The sequence below is a fragment of the Caretta caretta genome, chromosome 1 (assembly GCF_965140235.1).
Source record: "Caretta caretta isolate rCarCar2 chromosome 1, rCarCar1.hap1, whole genome shotgun sequence".
Lineage (NCBI taxonomy): Eukaryota > Metazoa > Chordata > Testudines > Cheloniidae > Caretta > Caretta caretta.
The window spans coordinates 40,089,552-40,116,061 of record NC_134206.1 but is presented as its reverse complement, the minus strand read 5'-3'; the positions used below and the strand labels follow the sequence as shown (position 1 = coordinate 40,116,061).

Below are 26,510 nucleotides of genomic sequence, written 5' to 3'. Positions count from 1 at the left end.
CTTACATCAGCCGGAGATAAATGTAAGTATAGACACATGTACAACTAAGTTGACGCAAGGTGGCTTATGTTGATCTAATTTTGTAGTGTAGACCAGGCCGCAACCTTAGGCTCTTAAGTCCCAATGACTTTCAAAGAGAATGAGGCCAGGTCTTCACCACAAAGTTTTGTTGGCATAGCTGTCAGTCAGGGTGTAAAAAGCCCATCCCCTCCAGCCAATATAGCTATGCCGCAACCCCCCGCGTTTAGATGCAGCTATGGTGACAGATGAGTGCTTCTGTCAGAGTAGACAATGTGGTTCAGGGACTTGGCATTCCTACATGGGCAGAAAAACTCCTTTTGTCAGAGTCCTTAGTGTATCATAGAATCATAGAATATCAGGGTTGGAAGGGACCTCAGGAGGTCATCTAATCCAACCCCCTGCTCAAAAGCAGGACCCATCCCCAATTAAATCATCCCAGCCAAGGCTCTGTCAAGCCTGACCTTAAAAACTTCTAAGGAAGGAGATTCTACCACCTCCCTAGGCAACGCATTCCAGTGTTTCACCACCCTCCTAGTGAAAAAGTTTTTCCTAATATCCAACCTAAACCTCCCCCACTGCAACTTGAGACCATTACTCCTTGTCCTGTCCTCTTCCACCACTGAGAACAGTCTAGATCCATCCTCTTTAGAACCCTCTTTCAGGTAGTTGAAAGCAGCTATCAAATCCCCCCTCATTCTTCTCTTCTGCAGACTAAACAATCCCAGTTCCCTCAGCCTCTCCTCATAAGTCATGTGTTCCAGACCCCTAATCATTTTTGTTGCCCTTCGCTGGACTCTCTCCAATTTATCCATATCCTTCTTGTAGTGTGGGGCCCAAAACTGGACACAGTACTCCAGATGAGGCCTCACCAATGTCGAATAGAGGGGGATGATCACGTCCCTCGATCTGCTCGCTATGCCCCTACTTATACATCCCAAAATGCCATTGGCCTTCTTGGCAACAAGGGCACACTGCTGACTCATGTCCAGCTTCTCGTCCACTGTCACCTCTAGGTCCTTTTCCGCAGAACTGCTGCCTAGCCATTCGGTCCCTAGTCTGTAGCGGTGCATTGGGTTCTTCCGTCCTAAGTGCAGGACCCTGCACTTATCCTTATTGAACCTCATCAGATTTCTTTTGGCCCAGTCCTCCAATTTGTCTAGGTTCTTCTGTATCCTATCCCTCCCCTCCAGCGTATCTACCACTCCTCCCAGTTTAGTATCATCCGCAAATTTGCTGAGAGTGCAATCCACACCATCCTCCAGATCATTTATGAAGATATTGAACAAAACCGGCCCCAGGACCGACCCCTGGGGCACTCCACTTGACACTGGCTGCCAACTAGACATATAGTTGGTTAGTTAGACATATAGTTAGACATATAGTTACATATAGTGTAGATGCAGCTTATGTTCCTAGTATACCAGCAAGCCATTTGTAGTGTAGACAAGGCTATCACCTCCTAAGTACCTATGTCACTTTTAAAAAGAAAAGGAGTACTTGTGGCACCTTAGAGACACAGCTGTAGCTCACAAAAGCTTATGCTCAAATAAATTTGTTAGTCTCTGAGGTGCCACAAGTACAACTTTTCTTTTTGTGGATACAGACTAACACGGCTGCTACTCTGAAATATGTCACTTTTGTAAACAGGAGATAGGCTCCTAAGTTACTTAGGCACTTCTGAAAACTTTACCCGAGGTAGGTTTTTTGAGGATTACAAATATTTTTTAATGTCCCTACTTATGGAGCTACTATATGAAGCTTCTTTTTTAGAAGACCTTTTAAGCCTGCTCCTTCAACATCTATTTCTACAGTAGTTTGATTTTTGAAAAAAATATCTTTTACAGAAAATCAAATGCAGTGTCCCAAAAACTAAGATCACGTACTCTCTCTAACTTTATTTCGATGAATTTATTCATTTTTCCATGTTTAATTTTACTGGTTAATTACAAGATAGGGTCTCTAGTATAACCCCAACCAATACAATTAAATAAAACCCAAATGAAATATACATTAGCAAGTAAGCTTTTTGAAAGTATATAGCAAAGAACATTTAATTTATAGTTTTTTACATGAATGAGAATTGTTTGAAAGGGGCTAAGGAGATTCTCAAAAGGGGGGGCAGGTTTTTTAAATAACACAAGGAAAATTAAAAACAGCTGAAATAAAAATTTTACACTTAAAAAAGGATCAGCATTAAAATACCTGAAAATAAACACTGAAATTCAGAAACAAACACAGAAGCCATAAAATCTAATTAAAACAAATTTAAAAATAGTTCCTTTCAAAATTATTGAGGCCTTGAATAATGAAACAAAAAATAGAGCAATTTTTTCAGTCTCATTAGATACTGTCATAATGAATTTGTTTCTATTTAATCCAAATGTACATCATAGTAGAGGAAGATATATCTTATGCAGCTGATCAAAGCAAAGATGGGCAGGAAGAACAACTGGGGCCAAGATCCAGCTGTTTTTAGAGTTGGGAGTGAGCTACCAATGGCCTATCATCATGCTGGCTGTAAAAGCTGCAGGGCCCCAAGCAAGGACACAGCCCCAAGATGCTGGAGCTGATGACTGGGCATGAATTTCTTCCCATCTGGTTCTGGTCTTAAGGAAGGTATGGGAGCAAGTTCTTTCCTCTTCCTTTTGTCTCAGAGATGGAGGAGGAATAAGATAAACACCTGACATGCTATGCCTGCTTACTTTGCTTTTGTAAAGGCCAGCCCTGCCTACTGCACAATCCTGCTGGCTCTGGAGTGGAGTGGAGTGTTCCAGAAGCCAAAGATCTCACTGCTGTGGCAGAATCTGGTGGCCCACCCCTCATTATATGTATTTTATGCATTATTTCTATAATATTACTGAGATCATCTTATCACTGTTAAACACCCACCTGTGATTGTTTTTCAACACCTGCTGTTTAACATTGAGAAATTCTTCACTCTTTGGATTGATAGCTTGTATCTTGCACCTTAAAGCCCGGTATTTAGCAAGAGATGGTGGGTTAGGGCTTGACATACTTGTTTCACAAACATTAAGCATGTCTCTGATTAGCTAAAATATAAAGATATAAATTAGAATTGATATGTGGATAATATATTGTAGTGATTAGTGAACAATGTTCTAATTCTCTACATTTTTGGTGACTTTTTTGGGGGGGTCATTTTATACTTGTTACATTTAATATAGAAAATAACCAAAACCCAGAAGAAAGAAAGAGAGAGAAAATTATAGTAAAAGAAAATAATTCTCACAAATTACAGTGAAATAATACTGGAACTGAAGATAAAAGCAGAGATTATTTCAATTTATCTGTTAGTATGTATAGCAAGAGTGAGACCAGGTGTGGCACCTTATGTAAACAAAACATGGCAGATACACTTAAACTGCTTTCATAAAACTCCAAATCAATCCAAGCCTTGGGCCATCTCACAACAACTCAGCAAACCAGTATTTTCTGTTGGTTGGCTGCCATTTTGACTTTGCTCCTGGGCCCATCCCCACACCCTGGCTGCCACTCAGCAGCCATCCTGTGTTGTCAGCAGTGCCACTGGCCAATCAGGAGGGCAATGGCAGTAAAAGCAATGCACAAAGCTGGGCTTCACAGTCTAGGGGAGGGGGGAAAGGTGAGGGATTGAGATCATGTTATCACAAGACTCAGACCAATCCAATTCCCAAACCTTAGCAGGGAGTTTTCCTGCTCGGAGGATGGAGACAGGGTGGGGAGGCCAAGCAACTCAGCACCAGCTTATGCCTGGAGAAGTGGCACACACACAAATTTTATTAACGCATATTCACAGATTCCAAGGTCAGAAGGAACCATTGTGATCATATAGTATGATCTGTATAACAACATATCATGATGGGGCACCTAACCTGCACACAAACTAATTACACAACATTAAACTATAAAAACATTATATTGCTGCCACATCATCAGTCATGGGCAAGATTTATGGGATGTGAGACTTCTGGTATCAGAAACTTTCCTGTGGCCAAAGATAATTATATCGACCATATTTTAAACGTAATTTTTTTTTGCACCCCTAGTAAGCCCCCATTGCTATTTGGATTCACAATGGAACTACATTTTAGTAGCCCTTGCAAGAGTTAAAAAATATCCTACTCACTGGTGTGACAGTATTTATAAGTGACACTATACAGGACACATCAGTGCTTACTAGCAATCTGAAAATGTTACCTGACAGAGGTCCTGTTTGCTAGATAACAGTTTTTTGGTAATATTATAGTCTATTCCACTTTTGTGACGTATAATTCGATAGAACTCCATCATCATCGCTTTCAGTGCCATTGCTGCTGTTCCCTCATTCATTGCATTCTTTATTTGAAGTAGAATACCTTCCCCTTTGCTCACCTTCAAGAGAAGAGATTATTAAATATGAAATCCTGACAGAACAGTGCAACAAGCCTGAAAAAGGTAAATACTAGAAATAGAGGGTAATTTGTTTCCACACTAAGATAATACTTTTTTGTTTATTCTTTGTTATTGCAACATCAGCACAATGCCTTTTTGTATCTGAGTTTGGCATTCAAAACCAAGTACCTGATTCTACCTTCATGCTGAGCTACTCCGCAAGTAGTCGTGCTGATTTCAGTAGGACTGCTCACAAAGTAAGGGGAGCAGGATGTACCCCAAGTATATAACAAAAAAGAACATGGATTTGATTAGCTGGCAAATGCCTCTTAGTTTCTTGTAAATTCACAAGGTCAGACTAACTCTTTATTAAATAATGGAAAACAATCCCAGAGGGTTTATGGTTGGAAACTACAAGAAGATAACAATAAATGTTAATGAAACTTCTAAATCATTAGCTTATCCAAACGTACGTAAGGCAAACACCTATTTATAGCAAGAGTCTGAAGATTGCACTGAAGTACCATTATCCATTTGACATTCTGTCCACATTTGAAATAAAACAGGAAATAGATTTGTTCACATAGCTGTACTGAATTTCAATATAGCTGTTACTTGTAATACATTCCCATTTGATCCTTTCTGAAGAATGCCATGTGATGGTTTGATGATCACAGAGCAGTAGGGAAGAGGCAAACTTCAATAAATTTACACAAACCATAAGCAATATCCAGTAGTGTAATAGTAGTGACATAAGCCAGGGACTTCATAATAAAGTTGTACTCTATATCAATACTGATCCAAGGTTGGTCCTTGCTTCACAATGGCCCTTTGGCAACATTGCTAACTGAACTCTTATATTTTAAAAACTTAAGACTATTTCTTAGGAAATTGCACATAATGATGTTTCTGTTATAAATTAACTACTTTGGCAGTGAAGCCAGTCAGAACATATGAATTTTATCAAATTAATTCTTACAGAGGGACACATTGGGATACAGACCTTTTCACTTCTAGGACTGTGGTTCGTATCTTACTTACACTGGCAATGACTGAATGTTATCTACCAAATACCTGGTGACTTATGTAAAATGAATAGGAAATTGCAGTAGACAGGCTCCCACATCTCCACATCAAATGGTATGTCTAAATTTATTTAATTTATACATTAATTGATTTATAAAATGCACCCAGTCTCTGGATACATATATACACACATACATTTGTATTTAAACACACCTCCATAACCGTATCTAGTGTGTATCTAGTATAATTCTGATCCCAGGTTGGAAAGGGCAAAATACTCTTGCTTGGAAACAAAATACTTACATTAATACTTAGATAACACTGGTTCCTAAAGAGTCATCATTTCTAAGCAAAATTAACTTACATCATTTAGGCTGATGTTGTTTACTGGTTCAAGTAGTAAATGGTCCAAATGACCAAGTGCTTCTGCCCAGATCAGTTCCACAAAAGCACTAATTTCTTGGGATAAAGTGCTTGAATTTATGGCTTCCTCTAGAAGTATCTGCAATAAACAAATATCAATTAATAAAAGAAATAGAGATGCAGAACTTGCTCCTCCAGTTCTCAGACTGGTAGAACTCCCATTGATTTCCCTGTTCTGATAAGCGATATACTACAGTATATGTGTTAATATTTACTATGACTTATTTAGGCCAATTGACTTGAATGGGAGACTTGCTTGCAAAAAGTCTTCTGGATGGGGAGCATAGAAAAGCATGAGGTCACGTTCTTGCTTGAAAGTTGAGTGGGCTATCTGATAATGAATGGGATTTATTATTAAAAGATAGTGCAAACAAGCTCCAGATGAGGCGGTATATTCTGCCAGCTCTGCTGGAAGAAACTCCACAAAAAGCTCTACTACACTGCAATTCTTTCTCCTTTCCCTTTAAAACATCCCCAAACCACTTTCACCACAGCCATAACTCTTATGAACAATTTTTCTAATCAATTCCCTAAACTCATACTGAGTCTCCGTCTTGCACAGACTCTTCAGCTAACTCAATTGCTCCCTGCTCCTTCTTTCCTTTCCTCCATTATTCTTTGTGACAGACTACCCCAAAATTGCTTCCAACACCTTTCCCAATCTCAGTGAGGGCAGTAACCAATCAGCTGCTGATTGATGGATCTGTTGCTTATACAATGAATAGGACAATGGACTGCAAACAGTAAGCTTTGCTAAAACAGACTGCATGTCCCTACTATTTTATTTATTATGCAGTTGATTCCTGTAAGTTCAGGATGGATGGATTCAAAATGATTGTTGTCTTCATTTGGGGTGCATACTATTTCTCCTGGTTCAAAAAGCCGCAAAAAATTGTGTACATTTATCACAGACACTCCTCTCATACAGGTAAAAACTGGGGATGCAGAGCTAAAGAAGAAAGGAAGGGCATGAAAACCAGTGCAATCCATACATCCAAAGCAGCTAAAGAAAGTATGGAGAGATTTTCTAATGCGTACTGAGGAACATCATTAAAATATTTGCTACTGGGGTTTTTTTGGCAGTATTTCTGAGTTCCAGTGGTTGCCATAAAGTCAATGTTTTCCAACAGTTACTGCACAGCAGTATCAGACACAACACAATGTTTCTCTATGCTTAGAATAGGAAAGAACTGTTGGAAGATAGTGAAGTTTTAGTGACAACAGCTGTATTGCTTCAGAGAAAACAATACAAGGGATTCTAACATTTCCTGGATATAGGTGATATTATCTCAAAGCCAGTTTTATGTCAACACGTAGTTTACCTTATCTGGGGTAAAGGGGAGGGTAGATTGCTTACGGTAAAAAGGTACATGGAAAAAACTTTGTATCACACTACATCTATTTTCAATAGCAGATAAACAATCAAACCTATTTGAAAAAATACTCCTGGGGCCAGGATCCAACTCACTGTTGTCAATGGGAGTCTTCCTACAGACTTCAGTGGAAATTGGATCAAGGCTATGAACATAAGTAATGAGTGAGAATTCTGGCACTTGAAAACATCAAATTGTACAATATTCTGACATTATTTTTTGGGCACAACTCCCACTGATTTTGATGGAGTATTCTATGTACTTACCTATGGTGGAATAAGGATACTGGGAATTCTCTACAAAGTGATCAATTAAATTTGCTTTTCATATGTTACAGTGAAGTAATGTAAACCATTAGTTCATTATTCCTAAAAATCTTTTAAAACATTAGCACATAAATACCATTTTCCCTACCCTATTATATTCTACTACTTAAATCTAAACCATAATCCTCACACTCAGAGAATCAGATACTAATATAAATCATGAAGACCAGAAGAATACAAACAAATAAGTCATGCTAACCTCTTGTAATTTCATAGAGGCTAAATTGTCTGCACCTGGTGGAAAGGTTTCTCTTAATAGAAAGTCCTGGTTCTTCAAATCTTCAACATAAATCTCATAATTTTTTCTTACTTCTTCAGAAGTCTTAGTTGCTATGAACTGTTTTTTACTCTGTGAATGACAACATTAAAATATATAAGAAAAAGAAGACTTACAGAAGTGTTCCAGTTTTCTGGCACGTCACACTACCAGCTGAGAGACTTGTGCGTAAAGTTTATCTAGAGCTCTAGCATAACAGGTTTTAGAGTGTGATGGGGTGTATAAACCCTACATTGGGACAGAAGGGGTTGAAGAGCAGTTCTGGGCCCAGATGACTCCGCCCCTCCACACATACAGAGCTTGCTCCAGTTGGAGGACAATCGTAAAAGGGAAACAGACAATTTGGAAGGGGAGAATAACCTTTTCGGACATAGAAAAAGCCTATTATGTGTTATGGAGAGTACGACTTCTTCATAAAGTAGGCTCCAGGGGTATTATAGGAAGAATGTATATATGGGTATAGGACTTCAGCAAATGAACAAGTCTGAATAGGGAAAGCTTTTTCCAACACATACACAATTGCAAATAGAACTCCACAGGGCAGTGTAATTAGCTCAACCCTCTTTAACATCATGATAAATAACCTCCCCAAGGAGATGAGTACAGGAATAGGGATCACATTATTTGTTGATGTCTTGTGTCATATGGACCAAAAGCAGAAATGTTTATTCTTCTGGCAGTGCTTTCAATTATGCACTTAAGGGAAGTGCAGAATAGGGAAACAGGTGAGCGTTCAAATTCTCCATAGACTAAACTAAGGGAATGATTGATGTTCACAACAAGGAAAATCCAAACAGATCTAAAGTTATAGCTACATGATTGCCTCTCATGGACCATATTGAAAATATTAAAGCACAAAGGTAGAGTTAAGTTACTTAAAAGTATCTCTGGAACATACTGGGGAGTGGATAAGAAAAAAATGGTAATGCTATACAGAACAGGAATTAGAACACTTATTGAGTATGGATGCCAAGACTTTAGGTCAGCAGTGAACACAAATCTGAGAAAACTAGACTATATCCAAGTACAGCCATTGCATATTCCATGTGGTGCCTTCATTTTTATGCCTCTATGTTCACTACAGAAAGCAGCCAGTGAAGTGCCTATCACTCTTAGAATGAACTTCTTAGACTTAACCTTGTGGGCCAAAGTATTAGGTAACACTCAGCAAATATATAATGATTATTTGGAATTAAGTGGAGGCTAAGTAGGGAAAAAATTCAAAGTTCCCCATGTAACCAGGGTACAGAAGTGGATAAAGGATCTTAATGAAAAAGAAAAGGACTAAAAGAGATCAAAATCTACAGCTATTGGGAAAATTCTCTATCATTGGAAAACCATTCCCCCTGAGGTAGGCATGAAATAATATAATGAAATAAATAAAAGGAGAAGAATGATAAATATACAAGATATAAGAAATCAATATATTTGTGATAAGTAAGGACACTATGGCCATATATATACAGATCGTTCAAAAGACGAAGGAACAGGAAGAGTGGGAACAGCTTTCTGCGTGTCCTCACTCAGACTCAAGAAAGTTCTAAGGCTAACTAACTTTGTATCCATTTTTACAGTTTAGCTAACAGAAATTATGATAGCATTAAACTGGGCTTTAGATGTGTGGTCAGCTGCCATGGCCACCTTCTCTGATTCCTTATTAGGACAGCAGGCAATTTACAATGGAAAGTCTGACATCAGAAATGATATTCTAAATGCAATATTACTGCTAACAACCAAACTGGCGCAATTGGATATAACAATAGAAATAGCATGGATTCTGGTGCATGTAGGGATAGCAGGTAAAAGATTGGAAGACAAACAGGCAAAAGGGCTATTAATTGTGAACAAATTGACCAAGGAATCTCCTTAAGCAAACTGAAATTTAAACACCTAATGAAAAATAAATTAAGGAAGGAATGTCAAGAACTGTGAGCAAACTAAATGAAGGGGAGAAAATTCCAAGTAGTATGCCAAACAGTTGACAATGTTGATATAATCCAAGACCCTGAAAGGAAGAACAAAGTGTTTCTTTTCATAATTCTAACAGGGATTGTGGGTTAAGCAGTTATTTATTTCTAATTAACAAGAATAAAGATAAATTATGTGTAACAGGTCCAGGAAATGATAGATCATATTCTTTGGGATTGTAAAAACTGTACCAGTGAAAGGAGGTGTTTATACACAAAACTCAAGAGGCCTTAAAATAATAAAATTTTCCTTGAAACAACTATCAAGGATACAAGGAAAATGGGGGCCCAATAAAAAAAGCTCTTCTGCAATTCTTTAAGAATACTGAGAAAGGTGCAAGATTCTAAGCCAAGAACAAGGTATGAAGAAGAAGGGGGGGAGACCTACCTTGGTCCTGGCTGCAAGAGTAGTTCTGCTAGTAGCAGTTACCCCAGGCCTTAAAGGAAGAGCTAGCCATTCCCTAAGAGTAGAGAATGTTTTGCTCTACCTTCTGGAGGATCACTTAATGAGACATTTGACCAAACCTTGGACTGGGGAAGCAAGTGGTAGGAAGTGGCTTAGGGAGGCAGTCCTGAAGAGGGTATATGCTATCACTGCCTCTCATAGGGGTCCTAGGTCAGAGCCTGGTGGAGAGAGAGGGCTTGGCTCCCCTACCAACTACCCTTTGTGTGGAGGGGCATAAATCCCTTTCTCCCCCGCTACCTTGGAGAGGAGGAGAATACAGAGATATTGTAAGCCTTGAGTCAAGACTGTGCCAGCCACAGGAGTCCGGAGATGGGCTGAAGACCCTTTCTTTTTTGAGGGCATTGGACTGTATCTATTTTATTGGACTCCTGTCATAAATATAAAGGGAAGGGTAAACCCCTTTAAAATTCCTCCTGGCCAGAGGAAAAATCCTCTCACCTGTAAAGGGTTAAGAAGCTAGGATAACCTCGCTGGCACCTGACCAAAATGACCAATGAGGAGACAAGATACTTTCAAAAGCTGGGGGGAGAGAAAAACACAGGGTCTGTCTGTGTGATGCTTTTGCCGGGGACAGAACAGGAATGGAGTCTTAGATCTTAGTAAGTAATCTAGCTAGATATGCGTTAGATTACTTTCTTTAAATGGCTGAGAAATTAAGTTGTGTTGAATAGAATGGATATTCCTGTCTGTGTGCCTTTTTGTAACTTGAGGTTTTGCCTAGAGGGATTCTCTATGTTTTGAACGTAATTACCCTGTAAGGTACTCATCATCCTGATTTTACAGAGGCGATTCTTTTTACTTCTATTAAAATCCTTCTTTTCAGAAACTGAATGTTTTTTCATTGTTCTTAAGAGCCAAGGGTTTGGGTCTGTGGTCACCTATGCAAATTGGTGAGGATTTTTACTAAACCTTCCCCAGGAAGTGGGGTGCAAGGGTTGGGAGGATTTTGGTGGGAAAGACGTTTCCAAACAACGCTTTCCTAATAAAAATAAACCCAGATAAACGTTTGGTGGTGGCAGTGGAAGTCCAAGGGCAAAGGGTAAAATAGTTTGTACCTTGGGGAAGTTTTAACCTAAGCTGGTAAAAGTAAGCTTAGGAGGTTTTCATGCAGGTCCCCACATCTGTACCCTAGAGTTCAGAGTGGGGAAGGAACCTTGACAACTCCGTTACCCTGAAAGGAAGTGAATGCAATTGGTGACCCAGCCAGAAGGCCTAGCTGCTACCTACCAAAAAGTGGACCACCTTGCATTAGAACAATTGCTGGAGAGGGATGCTGGAAATGGAGCAGAGCTGGCACCCAGTGGTATAACCACTAGGAAGCACCACCTGTACATGTAATCCCTGTCACACAAGGTACGTTTATAGTGCAATATAAAATCTGTTGCACCTAGTCTCAGAGCCCAGGTCAACTGACTTGGGCTAGTGGGACTCAGGCTGTGGGGTTAAAAATAGCAGTGTAGATGTTTGAGCTCAGCCTGAAGCCCAGGCTCTGAGAGCCCCCTCCCTTGAGGGGGTCTCACAGTCCAGGCTCCAGCCAAAGCCGGAACATCTAATCTGCAATTTTTAGCCCATAGTCCAAGCCCAAGTCAGCTGACCCGGGCCAGCTGCAGCTGTGCCCCAGGTCTTTTACTGCAGTGTAGACATACCCAAAGAGGTAATGTTTTTAGGATTGCTGGAGAAGAACCAGAGGGTCAGGAAGGGAAAGCATGATGCATTACTCACAAAGTCTGTAATGGCTGGGTAGATTCTTAAAAATAAATGACATTTTACCAACTTTGAAGTGACAGGATTGGCAAATAATTGGCTCCAAGCAGGGTCCTTGATGTGACACAATGGGCCAAATTCATCCTGATTTACATTCAAATAATTGAACTCATTTGTGTTACACTGATATTGGCTTCAATAGTCACAGGAAAGATTAATTAGCCTCATTGTGTCTGGGAGCCTACTTTCAGTCAGTTATGTCAGTCAGAAGCTAATAGAATGACTTTTTCTTTTATTTATATTTAGTAATCTGATTGCGAACAGGAATGACAAGCAATACACTGAAATAAACTAACAAATAAACCTGTAATAATGACAAAAACCAGCTCATACCTTAAATCCATCTGACATGCTGAAGTGTGCAGCTATTCGAAAGGGAAACTCACATGATTCCTGGGAACACTGCAATTCAATAACTACAACTTGTTTGCCTTTCTCTGTACTAATCTGAAAGAAACAACAACCCTTTTATTTCAATACATGTCCCGTTCATACTGTCATTAACGTTTTCTTCAACTGTTTGTTGTCATAACATATACTTCCCCACATCCCCCTCATTGTACATGGAACCATCATGATTTACTGCTATGAAAGCATTAGTGGAATGTACAGCATTTATTTACTATTTTCATTACCACAGCACCCAGAAGCTCCAGTCAATATCAGAGCTTCACTGTGCTGGACAATGTATAATTTCTTATATATTTTGAGATCTGAAAGTCTTCTCCATGTTGAAATGAAAACTTACTGTATTTTAATTACATTTAATTTATTTATATAAAATCTTTGTTAACTGTACAAACTGCCAGAAGAATATACATATTACTGTAGTGTGTTACCTTGTGGGATGCTATAGTGATAAAAATTAGAGTTTTGTTTCAAGTAAAGTTAGGCTGCACTGAAAGACGCACTACTTTAAATTTGTTTGTCAATAGTGTTCTTTGTTTTTGTGACCCTGATGGAATAATTATTTGTAAAATTAAAGCAAAAAATTAAAGTAATGCATACAGAACTGCAAACCATTTATTGAGCCTACAGCATTCTACTAACATAAGAGATGTCACTAAAAATGCTTACTTTTTCAAGGGCATCATATTTTGCAACTTCAAAATCTTGTGGAAAATAAGGAATACCTTGATCATTTTCTGTATAAAATCTGAAATCAGAATAATTGAAATTCTCTTAAACATTTTAAAATAAATCTTTGAAATTAGTAATTTTACAAGGTTGCAGCATCACACTAAGGGCCTACACTTATACAATGTAAGCATATTTTCCTACAGCCCAGAAAAACCAAAACTTATTCTGAACAAGTAAAAATCACTGCCACACAAGCTGCTGACCTGCACTAAAAGGTCATGGATACTTTGACTGATCAGTGCGTCCAACCTGAAGCTGAACATGGAGATTGGCTTTCAACCTTACTCATCTTGCAAAAAACATTGGGCAACCAAATGAACAAATGTGATTTACCTGCCTGGCCCACTAATTTGCTAAATGCACTCTCTGGTTTTGCCCATCCAGTTGCATTTTAGCAATCCTAAATAGTAGTGGGAGATTAATTCCCACCCTGTCCTTAGACTTTAAATATATGTCCTAATATTAAAGTCATGCTTTTAAAGTCATGCCCTTCAACATCAAGTATTTTAAGCAAATAAGTATAATTTGTAGCTGATTCACTCCTAGAAAATAATTAACATCTAGTCTACCACTGATGGCTTTTAATGCCAGTGAAATATGCATTTTATTAATAAGTTTTTAAAAAATGTGAGTATCTGAGTTGTTTCTTCTTATGCAACTTGCTCTCTCCTTAATTACAGTAACAAGCAGGCCTTTGCTCTCAACTTGCATCCAAGTAACTTCAATGCACATGATATTCAGTTGTGGTGGGGGGCTTTGTGGTAGCTGCAGGTGCTCAGCACTTCTGAAAATCAGTTTAATTGAGTGTTATGTGACAGAAGGACCAGACAGGAATGTAAACAAAAATCTGTCTGTTTTAGCAGAGAAATTCTGTAGCCAGAGAAACGGCTATAGTGAACAAAACTCTAGTGTAAGATAGTATGGACTTTTAGAATCATAATCAATTATTTTACATGATAATATTATCATAATAATTAGAATAAATAACTATATTTTATGTTATAATATTAAATTTTTTAAACACAGAGCTTGAGCCCACAGTCTTTTTTGCCTATTTAATTCCCAATGAGATCAATGGAAGTTTTGCATGTACCAGGGATGCATGATTGAGTTATATGTGTCTATTTAACCAATACAAAACCCAAGAAAGTCAAAGTTAAAGGTGACCTAAAAATGGGGAAAAACTTTTTTTTTTTTTTTTGCTTTCTTAAGATGTATTAAAAAAAAGCCTGGAGGTTCTCTTTCATAAAAAGTGCCATGAGGTTTTTTGAATCAGAAATCTCCAGTTTGAATTGCCTGTTTTTGATGGAGGACTCTCTGGACTGCTTGAGAACTAGCAGATTAGGATGTCACAAGAGATTAAAATCTGACAAAATGGAAGGGGAATGGATTTTAGTCAGATTGTTTTGTAACACCTATTTAACTCAAACTCCTGGCAAATGCTTGAGAGAAAAAGCTCTATTTATGAAAGATTCAATATCCTTGCCTCTAACTGAAAGCTCATACAGTTCTCTAGGCCTCTAGCAACATTAAGGAAGACAACCTTTACCACTCCTGATATTAAAAAGCTAAAAAATATATATAAGAAAAAGCACAATGATTTTTATTCCATTCGTCTTTGCAGGTCACCTTTCAGATAACTGCTTCAAAGTCAGCTCATTCTGTTGTGCAATGATACTACAAAATTAAATGGAATGCAAGATTCTCATCAGTTTCAAGACTGCCACATAGAAGACTACCGTCTGTAACCTGAGTGAACCAGTGATGGAGTATCATTCAGCATTAAAAATGTCCTGCTTTTTGTTAAGACAGTGCTTTAAAGATACTTAATGTCAATATCTGTTTTTTGCATATCCTTAGGTCATTCTTTTTTCTTTCCAAAAAAAAAAAAAAAAAGTCTTCATTAGAAATGTGAGATGCAGTATTGTCACCCAACACCTCATGAAAGCACTTTCATAGCTTTTATGGTCTGGAGTACAGCAACTTAAATAGGATTACATTGTATGCTAAAGATACTTGTAAAACTTGTTTTAAAAATAAAAAAAGGGTTTGTCTACATGATGGGACTATAAGCTCTATGATGGTGTGATTTCTAAGCGCATTAACATGTTGTGTATTAAAACTGGTCCATGTATACTGATGGCTAAAGGTTCCCTAGTTCACTTTAACATAATACCGTTTCAAACAGCACTACTTTAAAGCACACGATCAGAGTCTACCGGACCAATTAATGCTCAATATGTTAATGCACTCTAGAAATCACAACCCTATACAACACATCTCCCTACTGTGTGGAAAAGACCAGTGCAGGGCACAACCAAATTAAACTACATTTTTAGCTACAGGGAGTTCTAGAGCAGTGGTTCTCAAAGCCGGTCTGCCGCTTGTTCAGGTAAAGCCCCTGGCGCGTCGGACCGGTTTGTTTACCTGCCACGTCCGCAGGTTCGGCCGATTGCAGCTCCCACTGGCCGCGGTTCGCCGCTCCAGGCCAATGGGGGCTGCGGGAAGGGCGGCCAGCACGTCCCTTGGCCCGCGCCGCTTCCTGCAGCCCCCATTGGCCTGGAGCGGCGAACCGCGGCCAGTGGGAGCTGCAATCGGCCGAACTTGCGGACGTGGCAGGTAAACAAACCGGTCCGGAGCGCCAGGGGCTTTCCCTGAACAAGCAGCGGACCGGCTTTGAGAACCACTGCTCTAGAGAATTGAGCTGGGAGCCAAAACCTTCTGAGTTCTGATCCCAGCTCTGCCTCACAGTTCTCAGTATGTTCTTGGAGAAGGTACTTGTGGATAGCCCTGCACTGGTATGCGAGACAAAAGAGAAGACACAAGGCAACTTCCCCTCTCTTCTGTAACACTACAAAAGAACCAGAGGCAATCAGAACAGCAGCAGCGGCAGAATGGCTTGGCTTTCTGAAAGTGGACAGGGAGGGAGAAGGCGACTACCCTGTGCTGGCCACCTAACCACAAGAGGAATCCCTTGTACATTGTACCTTGTAAGAGGTTGGTAGAGCTCCAGTGTGCATGTCCAAGGGAATTCTAATGGAAACATCCAGAATTCCTCCAGGAAATCCTGTTACTCTGGGCCCCCACAACTTCCCTTCAAATGCAGCTAGTGACTCAGAGTAACAATATAGACCCGCAGCACCAGTTTATACTTTTGTAAAATGAGGATAATATTTATTCACCTACCTCACAATGGAAATGTTTGTAAAGTCAGTGGGGGGTTTTGCTACTAACTTCACTCGGAGCAAGCTCAGATCAAAATCAGTGATCATTATTAATTATTGTTATTATTTTTAATGTATCTTTTCTAAAACTCCCAAGACCTTAGGCTGCATTACAGAATAACAGCCTCTAAAATTTCTATGTCATTACTTAACCCAGAAGCTAGTTAGAGCTTTTACGAGTGGAAAGAAAAAGCACTCAGAAACATTAGGGGTTTAGAAATGATTAAGTCTTTGGGGCTGTTGGCAGGGTTTTCAAAAGTAAATGTAAATTTCACACACTTATATATCTCAAAAACATTAGCCAACATGAAGAAACAATTATATCTGAAGTTGCAACGTGCTAACACTTTGTGCATACACTGAGCTGGAACAAAAGTCAAATCAAATCTCAGAACTAGGATTCAAAAGCAAAAATGGTTTCTTAATTAAAGCAAGATATGAGAGCTCTATATATGGTCATGTATATACAATACAGAAAATAGAGAAAGGTTCAGGATTTTTTTTAAAAGATACTGTTGTCAAGATAGTGTCCAACCTATAGAAGTCACCAAAGTAACTTTGTGGGGCAGACAGGAGCTGGGGCACGGTTTTGTTCTTTTTCTTTTTAAAATATTGTAAGGAACATATGTGACAGGTATCCCTTGAATGATTTATTACTAATGATTCCTTCTAACTCTCAAAAATTAGAAGAGCAACCTCTGTTTATCCCCAAATAGAATCTATCTAAGACAATAAGCAAATATTTCACATCATGTGAGACACTTTGTCTAAGGACCACAGATCAGCCAAAGTTGAGAATTCTGATCTATTCTTCTACCCAACTATAGAAACTACAATGACTAAAATGAGAGTATTGTTAATCACATAGGCAAGAATCTCAGAATTTGTAAATGGATAAACCTCTTTCTTTTTCCACAACCTAGCTAATAAATTCCATGTTACTAAGCAAAGGTCACATCCATCTCTCCTATGCAGAGTGTTTTCACCCCAAACTGACTATAAACTATACACTGTGTTTTTTGTAAATCAAATATACTGTGAATAATTTGTCCTTAACCTCAAATTAGCACATGCATAGCTGTTTGCCTTGTGAGTCAGATATATATCCTTCCATATGTGAAAAATGCCTCTTATTCTATTATAAATCCTAAATAATGTGAAATACTTATGTATAATCAAATAATGTATGGAGTATGTCCTCCAAACTTAGAAGATTGTAAAGATTTTGTTGGTTTTCATTGTAAATAATTGTTACACTCTAGAATAGGACTCTTCTGGCCTATGGAAGGAGAAATGTTAAAAGACATAAACCAGGGTATAACTTTGGGATATTAAGAGAAATTTCTTAGATTGGGGGAATCCCAATTGATAGTAGGGCCAAAATCCTTGAAATCAAAGGCAGATTAAAATTTATTGGGGCCCTGGCACAAAGAACATTGCCCCCCTACACAGCCCATGATACCATGCCCCCTGCTCCCTCCCCTCCCCCTATGGCCCTGCCTCCTGTCCTGGCCGGAAGTCAGGCAGGGGTAAGAGCTGCCCAAGGAGCCTGGGCTGCTGTGGGGACCCCTGGACCCTCCACCTGACCTGGACGCCAGCCACGAGCCGGGGGCTGCTCTTGTGCATCCCAGCTCCTCGCCCAGGGCAGGTGGAAGGTCCGGGGTTCCCCACAGCTGCCCGCATGCAGGGATTTCCCTACACCCCCCCTGAATTTCCCCAACACCCTCCCCCCAGTTTCGTAAACTAGTTACATGCAGTGTTGCCAATTTAGTGATTGTTTGGACATTTTAATTTAAATTGAAACATTAATACACACTTTAAAAGCACATAAAGTGTATGATAAAATACTTGTATCTGAAAAAAGTATAATAGATTTGAAAAGTATGAACATAGACTAGCTTCCTTATACAGCTGTTGTTTTTTATAACAATGTCAGTGCATTCATTTTGGTGATGTTGGCCAACCTAATAATTTCAAATTATGATTTGTAAGCAAAGTCTAAATGAGCTCTCCCTGACAGCTGCTGATGAGCTAGGTGGAAAGGCTTCAGGACCAGATTGTATTTACATTCACACCTAATCTACCTAGGTATCTAGCAAACAGAGCTGTGTTGCCCAGGTGATAGATTTTGGCTGGGGCTGGGTTACAAATCACTTGAATGCGGGGGGGTTCGTGGGGGGGGATAAAATGTTGTTATTCTTATTGTATGAGTAAAGGGCAGTAGAACTATACTTAGCCTGTGCTGATTGAGGGCATCAAGAGAGAGGCTGGGACAAGTGTTTTGCTTGATGGTCTGCCTGAGTCACAAGTACTATTTGACCTGCCCCTCTCCTCTCTTTAAAGACAGAGCTGATTAGGCTCGTAGATCGGGGTGGGCAAACTGCGGGCTTGGGGCTGCATCTGGCCCTTCAGATGTTTTAATCCAGCCCTCAAGCTTCTGCCAGGGAGCGGGAGCGGGGGCTTGCTCCGCACAGCTCCCAGAAGCAGCGGCACATCCCTCCTCCAGCTCCTATGCTTAGGGACAGCCAGGGGCTACAAACGCTGCCCTCCGCCACAAGCGCTGCCCCCACAGCTCCCATTGGCCAGCAAATAGGGCCAATGGGAGGTGCAGGGGTGGTGCCTGCAGACGGGGCAGTGCGCAGAGCCACCTGGCTGCACCTCTGCATAGGAGCCGGAGGGAGGACATGCTGCTGCTTCTGGGAGCTGCTTGAGATAAGTGCCGCCCAGAACCTGCACCCCTGATCACCTGCCCTGATCCCCCCTCCCACCTTCCAAACCCCTCGGTCCCACCCTCCTGCACCCCAGAGCCCTCACCCCCCAGCCCGGAGCCTCCTCCCACACCCTGAACACCTAATTTCTGGCCCCATCCCAGAGCCTGTACCCCCATACAGAGCCCTCTCTCCCTTCTGCACCCTAACCCCCAATTTTGTGAGCATTAATGGCCTACCATATAATTTTCATACCCATATGTGGCCCTTGGGCCAAAAAGTTTGCCCACCCCTGCCATAGACAGTCTTTTGTTTTGTTAAGTGACCACTACAGCTGAAATCACTGATAATCAGGTCTAAGTGCTTAGGCCTGCTGTGGGACAGTGTTTCTGTGGAAGAGACAGCCCAGTCTGCACTAGCAGCGAGGTTCCCCCACTGAGAGCTCAGCTGAAATCACTTGGAGTTGGGTGGAACCTCAAGAGACCAACTTGCAGAGGTCACAGTGGCAGGTGGCAGCAGAATGTGACGGTGCAGGGCCATTGGCAACACAGCAATGAAGTGAATGGTGACACAACAAACAACAGTGGCCAGAGCAAACAGTGAGCAGCTGGAGGAACGAGCAAGGTGCTTTCTTGCCCACCACCTGGGAGGTGAACTCATGTGAAAGCACCTCTGAACTCTGAGTCTCCACTGACCAAGGACAACACCGGTGAGAGTTAATGAGACTGTTAAGGTTGCTGGAGACACAACACAGTTCATGTGAACAAACATGGCTGTGGCATCATACTTTCTATTTAAGCAAGAGATACCACACACTACAAACTGGAGGCCCATGTTAAGTGCATTGTCACTTGTTCATCCTGAAGTTGAACACTGGTTCCGAACAAGACCAGCAAATGCTCACTAGCTTTCTGCAAGAAGCTCAACTGACTGGCAAGAAGCATGTGGTGCAACAGTGAAAGACTCAACAGTTGAAAAAGTGAAGAACTCTCTCACAACATTCAAAAAATTTGCATACATGGCTGATGAATGCATTGATGCAAATGAGCATCAAGTATTAAGTCATTGTGTACATTATCTTGATGTCAGTGGTAGGTCAGTAGATGCATTTCTAGATGTTCAAGTTATAGAAGACACATCAGCTGCATCTGTGACAACCCACATCTTAGAAGAGTTAGATGCTTGTCAATTGGACCCCAAACAGATGGCTGCTTGTGCATTTCATGGAGCTGCAAACTTCTCTGGAAGACACGGTGGAGTACAAGCTTTGCTCAGAGAAAAGTGTAACCCTAATCTCTCCTGTACACACTGCAGAGGCCATATACTCCAACTAGTGCCAGTACGAGCTGCAGACTCTTCAAAAGACATTTAAAAAGCTATAAATTTAATGTCTTCATTGTATTATTTTTTCAGCAAGAGTCCAAAAAGACTGAATATCTTGGAAAATATAGAAGATACACTAGGACTGAAGTTCAAATTAGTACAACCGGGGAAAACCCTCTGGCTTTATCATGAGCGATCCTTGGCTGTTGTCTTAAAATTACTCCAGCCATTATTACTGACTTTAGAAAGTATCTACCAAGATGGGATGGATCTAAGTAGTGAGGCTGGTGGATTACTTTTGCTACTACGTTCAGAGAAGACTCTGCCATTCTCTTTCTTGTAATTCTACTGTTGAAACCATTTGGGTCATTAAACAATGCCATCCAGGCATCTGCTACAACAGTAGTAGATCTTTGTCCAGCAACAGAAGCTACATTTGGATGAATCAGAGAGCTATCCATTGAAAAAGTACTGGAAGAAGCAAAGACTTCAGTCCAGAAGTTGACTAATGAAGACATTTATATTGAATCCTTAAGTGAAGAGGACAAGAAGTGTTTGTTAAGACAACTGAAAAAGTACACAGACTTGATTCTTAAAAATCTATAACAGCGACTTCTAGATACTACTCAACCTCTACGTAGCTTTTACAGATCCCTGTCCTATAAAACACTGACAGTTGAGCAGCGTGAGGCACTACCAGAAATGGGGCTGCCATGTACTCAGGACAGAATAGAGAATTTGAACACAGAGTTGAATATCATACGAAGAATGAATGAAGATTTTACTTCAACTTCTTTTTTATTTTGGCTCTAACCGATCTTTGTGTTATGTTTCCTGGGATGAAAGAAGTAGGAATTCATCTCTTGCTACTCCCAGTCACAACAGCTACAGCTGAGCGTTCTTTTGCATCATTGAATAGAATTTTGTGTTCTGAAAGAAGTCGCCTTCTGCCTGATCATATGAATGAACTAATGAGCATATCAATTGAAGGAATGGAAGTACTGTACACACAAGAAGCCACCAAAGATGAACGCATTGCATTCAAGAAGTTCATTAACAGAGTTGTGCAAAATTATAACAAGAAACCAAGAAGGATGTAGATGTAGTGCTTCATAGAAGGCTTGAGTAGCCAACTTTAATTTGTGTGATGATTTTAAAACATGAGTTAAATCTAATAAAATAGTCATGAAACATTTTTCCGTTTTTACTATGGTGCCATACAGCCCACCATCACCCTCATGGTCTCACCCCTCGTCAGCCCTGCCCCCTACCCCGTATATTTGAACGCCCCACCTAATTTCAATTCCTGGGGAAAACACTGCCCGGGTGGCTCTTACTACAGTCTAGGGCTGTGGTTCTCAAACTGTTGTACTTTCACATAGCAAACCTCTGAAGTGTAACCCCTCCTTATACATTAAAAACACGTTTTAATATATTTTAACACCATTATAAATGCTGGAGGCAAAGCAGGGTTTGAGGTGGGAGGCTGACAACTTGTGACCCACACCCCATGTAATAACCACATGACTCCCTCGGGGTCCCAACCCCCAGTTTAAGGTGACCATATGTCCTGTTTTGGCCAGGACAGTCCCCTTTTAAGCCCTACCCCGGACTTCCCAACTTTTTTTGGCAAAAATGGGCATTTGTTCATCATCAGTTGGCAAGAGCAAATGGGACAAATGCCCAGTTTTGCCAAAAAGGGACTTGGGGCGGGGGCAGCTCCACGCGGGGGGGAGGGGAGAAAGAGGGAAGGAGAGGGGCTTTGGGAGTGCAGCTCTGCACAGGGGGAATATGCTCAGTGCTCACCCTACCACAGCTCCTATGTGCCTCTATCTGGCCTGGCCAAAGGACGGGGCCCCAGGAGGAGAGAGAGGAGGAGGGGTGGGGGTGAGGGACGGAGTTCCGGCCTGCTTGAAATGAATCAAATTTTAAAAGCCTCTGATATAAAAAAAGATTAAGGAAATTTGTTATACACCATCGCCATCTACTGGGTACCAGTGGAAGTAGAAAAGACACTAAGAGCTGAAATCTCAGCACCCATTTGGCACATGCCCAACAAGAATCAGAGAGTGGCCTCCTCCAACGGGACCTGAAGCTAGAGTACATAAAACTGAGGTCACCATGTGCTCGAGAGCGTAGACTGAATCTAACACAAGAAGCTGCAGAATCCAAAGTGCAACTGATGCCTGGACTAGACATATGGAAAGGACTCTTGCCCCTCCCAGGGTTAGGAGGATAAGAGGTAGTGAGATTTCTTTTCAAAGATTAGAAAGGGAAAAAAACCCTTTAATATAAATAACTGCACGTTATCTTGCTGAGTCTACACTCCCTAGTGATACCTCAGGTAACCATATTTTAGATTTTAACTCCTTTGTAAGTCCAATCAAATTGGCGTCGAGATTTTCATCACACGTTCTTGTCAACTGCTGGAAATGGCCCACTTTGATTATCACTACAAAAGGTTCCCCACCAGCCCCCCGCTCTCCTGCTGGTAATAGCTCACCTTACCTGATCACTCTTGTTACAGTCTGTATGGTAACACCCATTGTTTCATGTTCTCTGGGTATATAAAATCTCCCCACTGTATTTTCCACTACATGCATCCGATGAAGTGAGCTGTAGCTCATGAAAAAGCTCATGCTCAAATAAATTTGTTAGTCTCTAAGGTGCCACAAGTACTCCTTTTCTTTTTGCTTTTAATATTGTAAACTTGTGCCTTTTGCACCAATCTAGCCAAAAAGAAGTAACCATGCTCTTTAAAATGCCTTACAGACAAGTGCACCTTTGCACTTGTGATAAATGTGTTAGGTACTAATAGATTGAGAATTGTTGATCCATAAGTAAATGTAATGAGAAATTTTGGTAATTTGCATTGTTCTCTGGTATAACTACTGAGCCTCAACTCTGGTCTGTGATAATTGCTTGTAAGACCGTATTGTGTTGTAGTACACACACTTGGCTGTGTCTACATTTGTGTCGGGAACTGTTGATTATTTATGTTAATGTGATTCTGGTGAATTAATAAATTGTTGATTGGTTAAGAATAAGCAAGTGAGCAGTACTTCTCAATCAGGAAAGTTGACCTGAAAAGAACCTAGTGTTAAACTAATAAGCTAACATTCCCTGGACTCCATGGAAAGGGTTTATCCTATTGGATTCTATTACATATTGGTAAACATAATTTGTTAGATTTCAACTTTAAAAATCTAACAGGAATGCTGGCAAATTCGTAAACTGACCCCCTTTCATACTTAATATCAAAATACATTTTTTCTTTTATGCTAAGCAGAAGGATTACCTGATGCTCTCCATACTAGGCCCAACAGAGCAATCACTGACTTCCAAGGGAGTGGGATCAGGGCCACAGTTTTCATTCTTCTCAGTGGTATCCTCTTTTTCCTTAATATCATACTCAGAAGATGAGCGGTTTTTTTCACCTGTTATCAAAATACGTTACTTGGCATAATTCCTTCTACCTGGTTTACTTATGTTTAACATATTAATAGCTCAAAAATCAATAACGCTACTTAGCATTTACAAAGTGCTTTATATGTTCAAAGAACTGTATGGATGCTAAATAATTAATCATCACAATACTCCTATCAGGTAGCTAAGGTAAACAGTAGCAGGTTACAAATAGAGAAACTGAGGCAATGAGCTAAAATTATTTGGCCAACGTCCAACAGTGAGTCACTGGTAGAGCCGAGATTAGAACTCAGGGGCTCCTGACTCCTAACCCTGCATTTATTTTTTAAGACCACACTTATCCATAATATTAATTTATCCATGAGATACTAAATTCTGCATTACAAGGAGTTCAGAAAAGTATAACAACATCTTTACTACAATCTTACGGAGGGGGTGAACACCACACAAAACTCACAGATGACAATTCATTAGGAGACACTGCTATCACCAAAAAAGCAAAAAGAAATAAAAGTTACTTAGAAGTGTTTTAAAAAAGGGGGAGGGGCAATAAAATAATGAATGGGTCTCAGTCTGAAAAAAAAAAAATTGAAGACAATGTATGAGGGGACTAATAACCTAAAACAGATTATTTGGACTATTTTCAAATTCTTGAGTAGTCTCTCAGTGTCACTACGGACCTTTTTTGCTTGTATTTTTTTTTCTGAGTAAAATTGAAGTCTGTGTATCTTAATTATAGTATGTTCAAACCCTTCTTCCATACTCATTGCTGTTAATTTCATACTTCTACTATTACATCCTGTTCTCTAGATTTCATAATTCCTCAAAGTTTGTCGTCTCAGAAACTAACACCTTTCTTTGTAGCATTCTGTTAACCCAATATTTACTAAAAAGAAAAGGAGTACTTGTGGCACCTTAGAGACTAACCAATTTATTTGAGCATGAGCTTTCGTGAGCTACAGCTCACTTCATCGGTATGCATCCGATGAAGTGAGCTGTAGCTCACGAAAGCTCATGCTCAAATAAATTGGTTAGTCTCTAAGGTGCCACAAGTACTCCTTTTCTTTTTGCGAATACAGACTAACACGGCTGTTACTCTGAAACCTGACAATATTTACTGTTGAATCAAACTAAAGCTTCTAGCTAACTACAAGTGATATTTTTTCAGTGGGTTCAAAAAGACTGTCATGATTGAATTTATTATTTTACCCATATTCCTGATTCAGGGCCTGATCCAAAGCCCATTAAAATCAATGGGAAAAACTCCACTGTGGTGTGGTCCATTATGCCCAGCTTCTTTTCTGCAGCTACTATTTATATTACTTTTCTGCAAACAGCCATTGTTGCTAATCCATTTGAAATTAATTCTAAATTAAATCTTCCTCTCCAAAGTAACCAGCCCATAAAAAACTTCACTAAATACACTTACCGTAACAGCTTGGCTTTTGATCAGAAGTACCTTCCAATGATTTACTAGACTCATAGTCATCAATCTGTAAAACTTTTCTTTCTTCTGCTGATTTCCATACAAAATCAGCACTTACAATGGGGAGTCGATACTTCTCAATAGTTTTCAGATGATAAGAGCTGAGTACAGCAACATTATCCACAATGACATGTGTACACTAAAAACAAGATTAAAATCACAGCCATTATGCAGATGCAAAAATAGGTAACTACTGCAGTTTACTAGTTCGTTTACTCAATACTAATTTCCTATTAGTAAACAACATAGTGAATGCCAGTGAAAATGAGGTCAATTCTGAGGCTAAAATAGAGAAAGAACAAGTTAAAAATTACTTAGACAAGTTAGATATATTCAAGTCACCAGAGCCTGATGAAATACATCATAGAATACTCAAGGAGCTGACTGAGGAGATATCTGAGCCATTAGTAATTATCTTTGAAAACTCATGGCAGATGGAAGAGATTCCAGAGGAATGGAAGAGGGCAAATATAGTATCAATCTATAAAAAGAGGAATAAGGACAACCTGAAGAATTACAGACCAGTCATCTTAACTTCAAGTACCTGGAAAGATAATGGAATGAATAATCAAGCAATCATTCGCAAACATCTAGAAGATAGTAAGGTGATAAGTAACAGTCAATGAGCATTTGTCAAGAACAAATTGTGTCAAACCAACATAATAGCTTTCTTTGACAGGGTAGCAAGTCTTGTGGATGGGGGAAGCAGTAGATATGGCATATCTTTTCATAAACAAACTAGTGGAATATAGCCTAGATCAGTGGTGGGCAACGTGCAGCCCATCAGGGTAATCCGCTGTGGCCCACGCCGCTTCCCGCAGCTCCCATTGGCCGGGAATGGCGAACCATGGGCACTGGGAGCTGTGGATGGCCATGCCTGTGGATGGTGAATGTAAATAAACTGTCTTGTGGCCCACCAGTGTATTACTGTGACGGGCCACAGATTGCCCACCACTGGCCTAGATGGAGCTACTATATGGTGAGTGCATAAGTGGTTGGAAAACTGTTCCCAGAGAGTAGTTATCAGTGGTTCACAATCAAGCTGGAAGGGCATATTGAGTAGGTCCTGCAAGAATCAGTTCTGAGTCCAGTTCTGTTCAATATCTTCATAAATGATTTAGACAATGGCATAGAGAATACGATTATAAAGTTTGCAGATGATATCAAGCTGGAAGGGGTTGCAAGTGCT

At 40.0% G+C, this 26,510-nt stretch overlaps 1 protein-coding gene across 6 annotated transcripts in view; it reads right to left on the bottom strand.

The window, feature by feature from the left end:
* PARP4 (poly(ADP-ribose) polymerase family member 4) overlaps positions 1–26,510 on the bottom strand; it is a 118,570-nt gene that overhangs the window by 84,172 nt on the left and 7,888 nt on the right. For all 6 annotated transcript variants that reach the window (XM_075127265.1, XM_075127271.1, XM_075127269.1 and 3 more), the window contains exons 3-10: positions 25,265–25,460; positions 23,708–23,846; positions 13,092–13,170; positions 12,348–12,461; positions 7,740–7,889; positions 5,783–5,920; positions 4,219–4,392; positions 2,911–3,071 (exon numbers count right to left, since the gene is read on the bottom strand). In XM_075127265.1, coding sequence (XP_074983366.1) covers positions 2,911–3,071; positions 4,219–4,392; positions 5,783–5,920; positions 7,740–7,889; positions 12,348–12,461; positions 13,092–13,170; positions 23,708–23,846; positions 25,265–25,460 — 1,151 coding nt within the window. The remainder of the gene's footprint in view (positions 1–2,910; positions 3,072–4,218; positions 4,393–5,782; positions 5,921–7,739; positions 7,890–12,347; positions 12,462–13,091; positions 13,171–23,707; positions 23,847–25,264; positions 25,461–26,510) is intronic.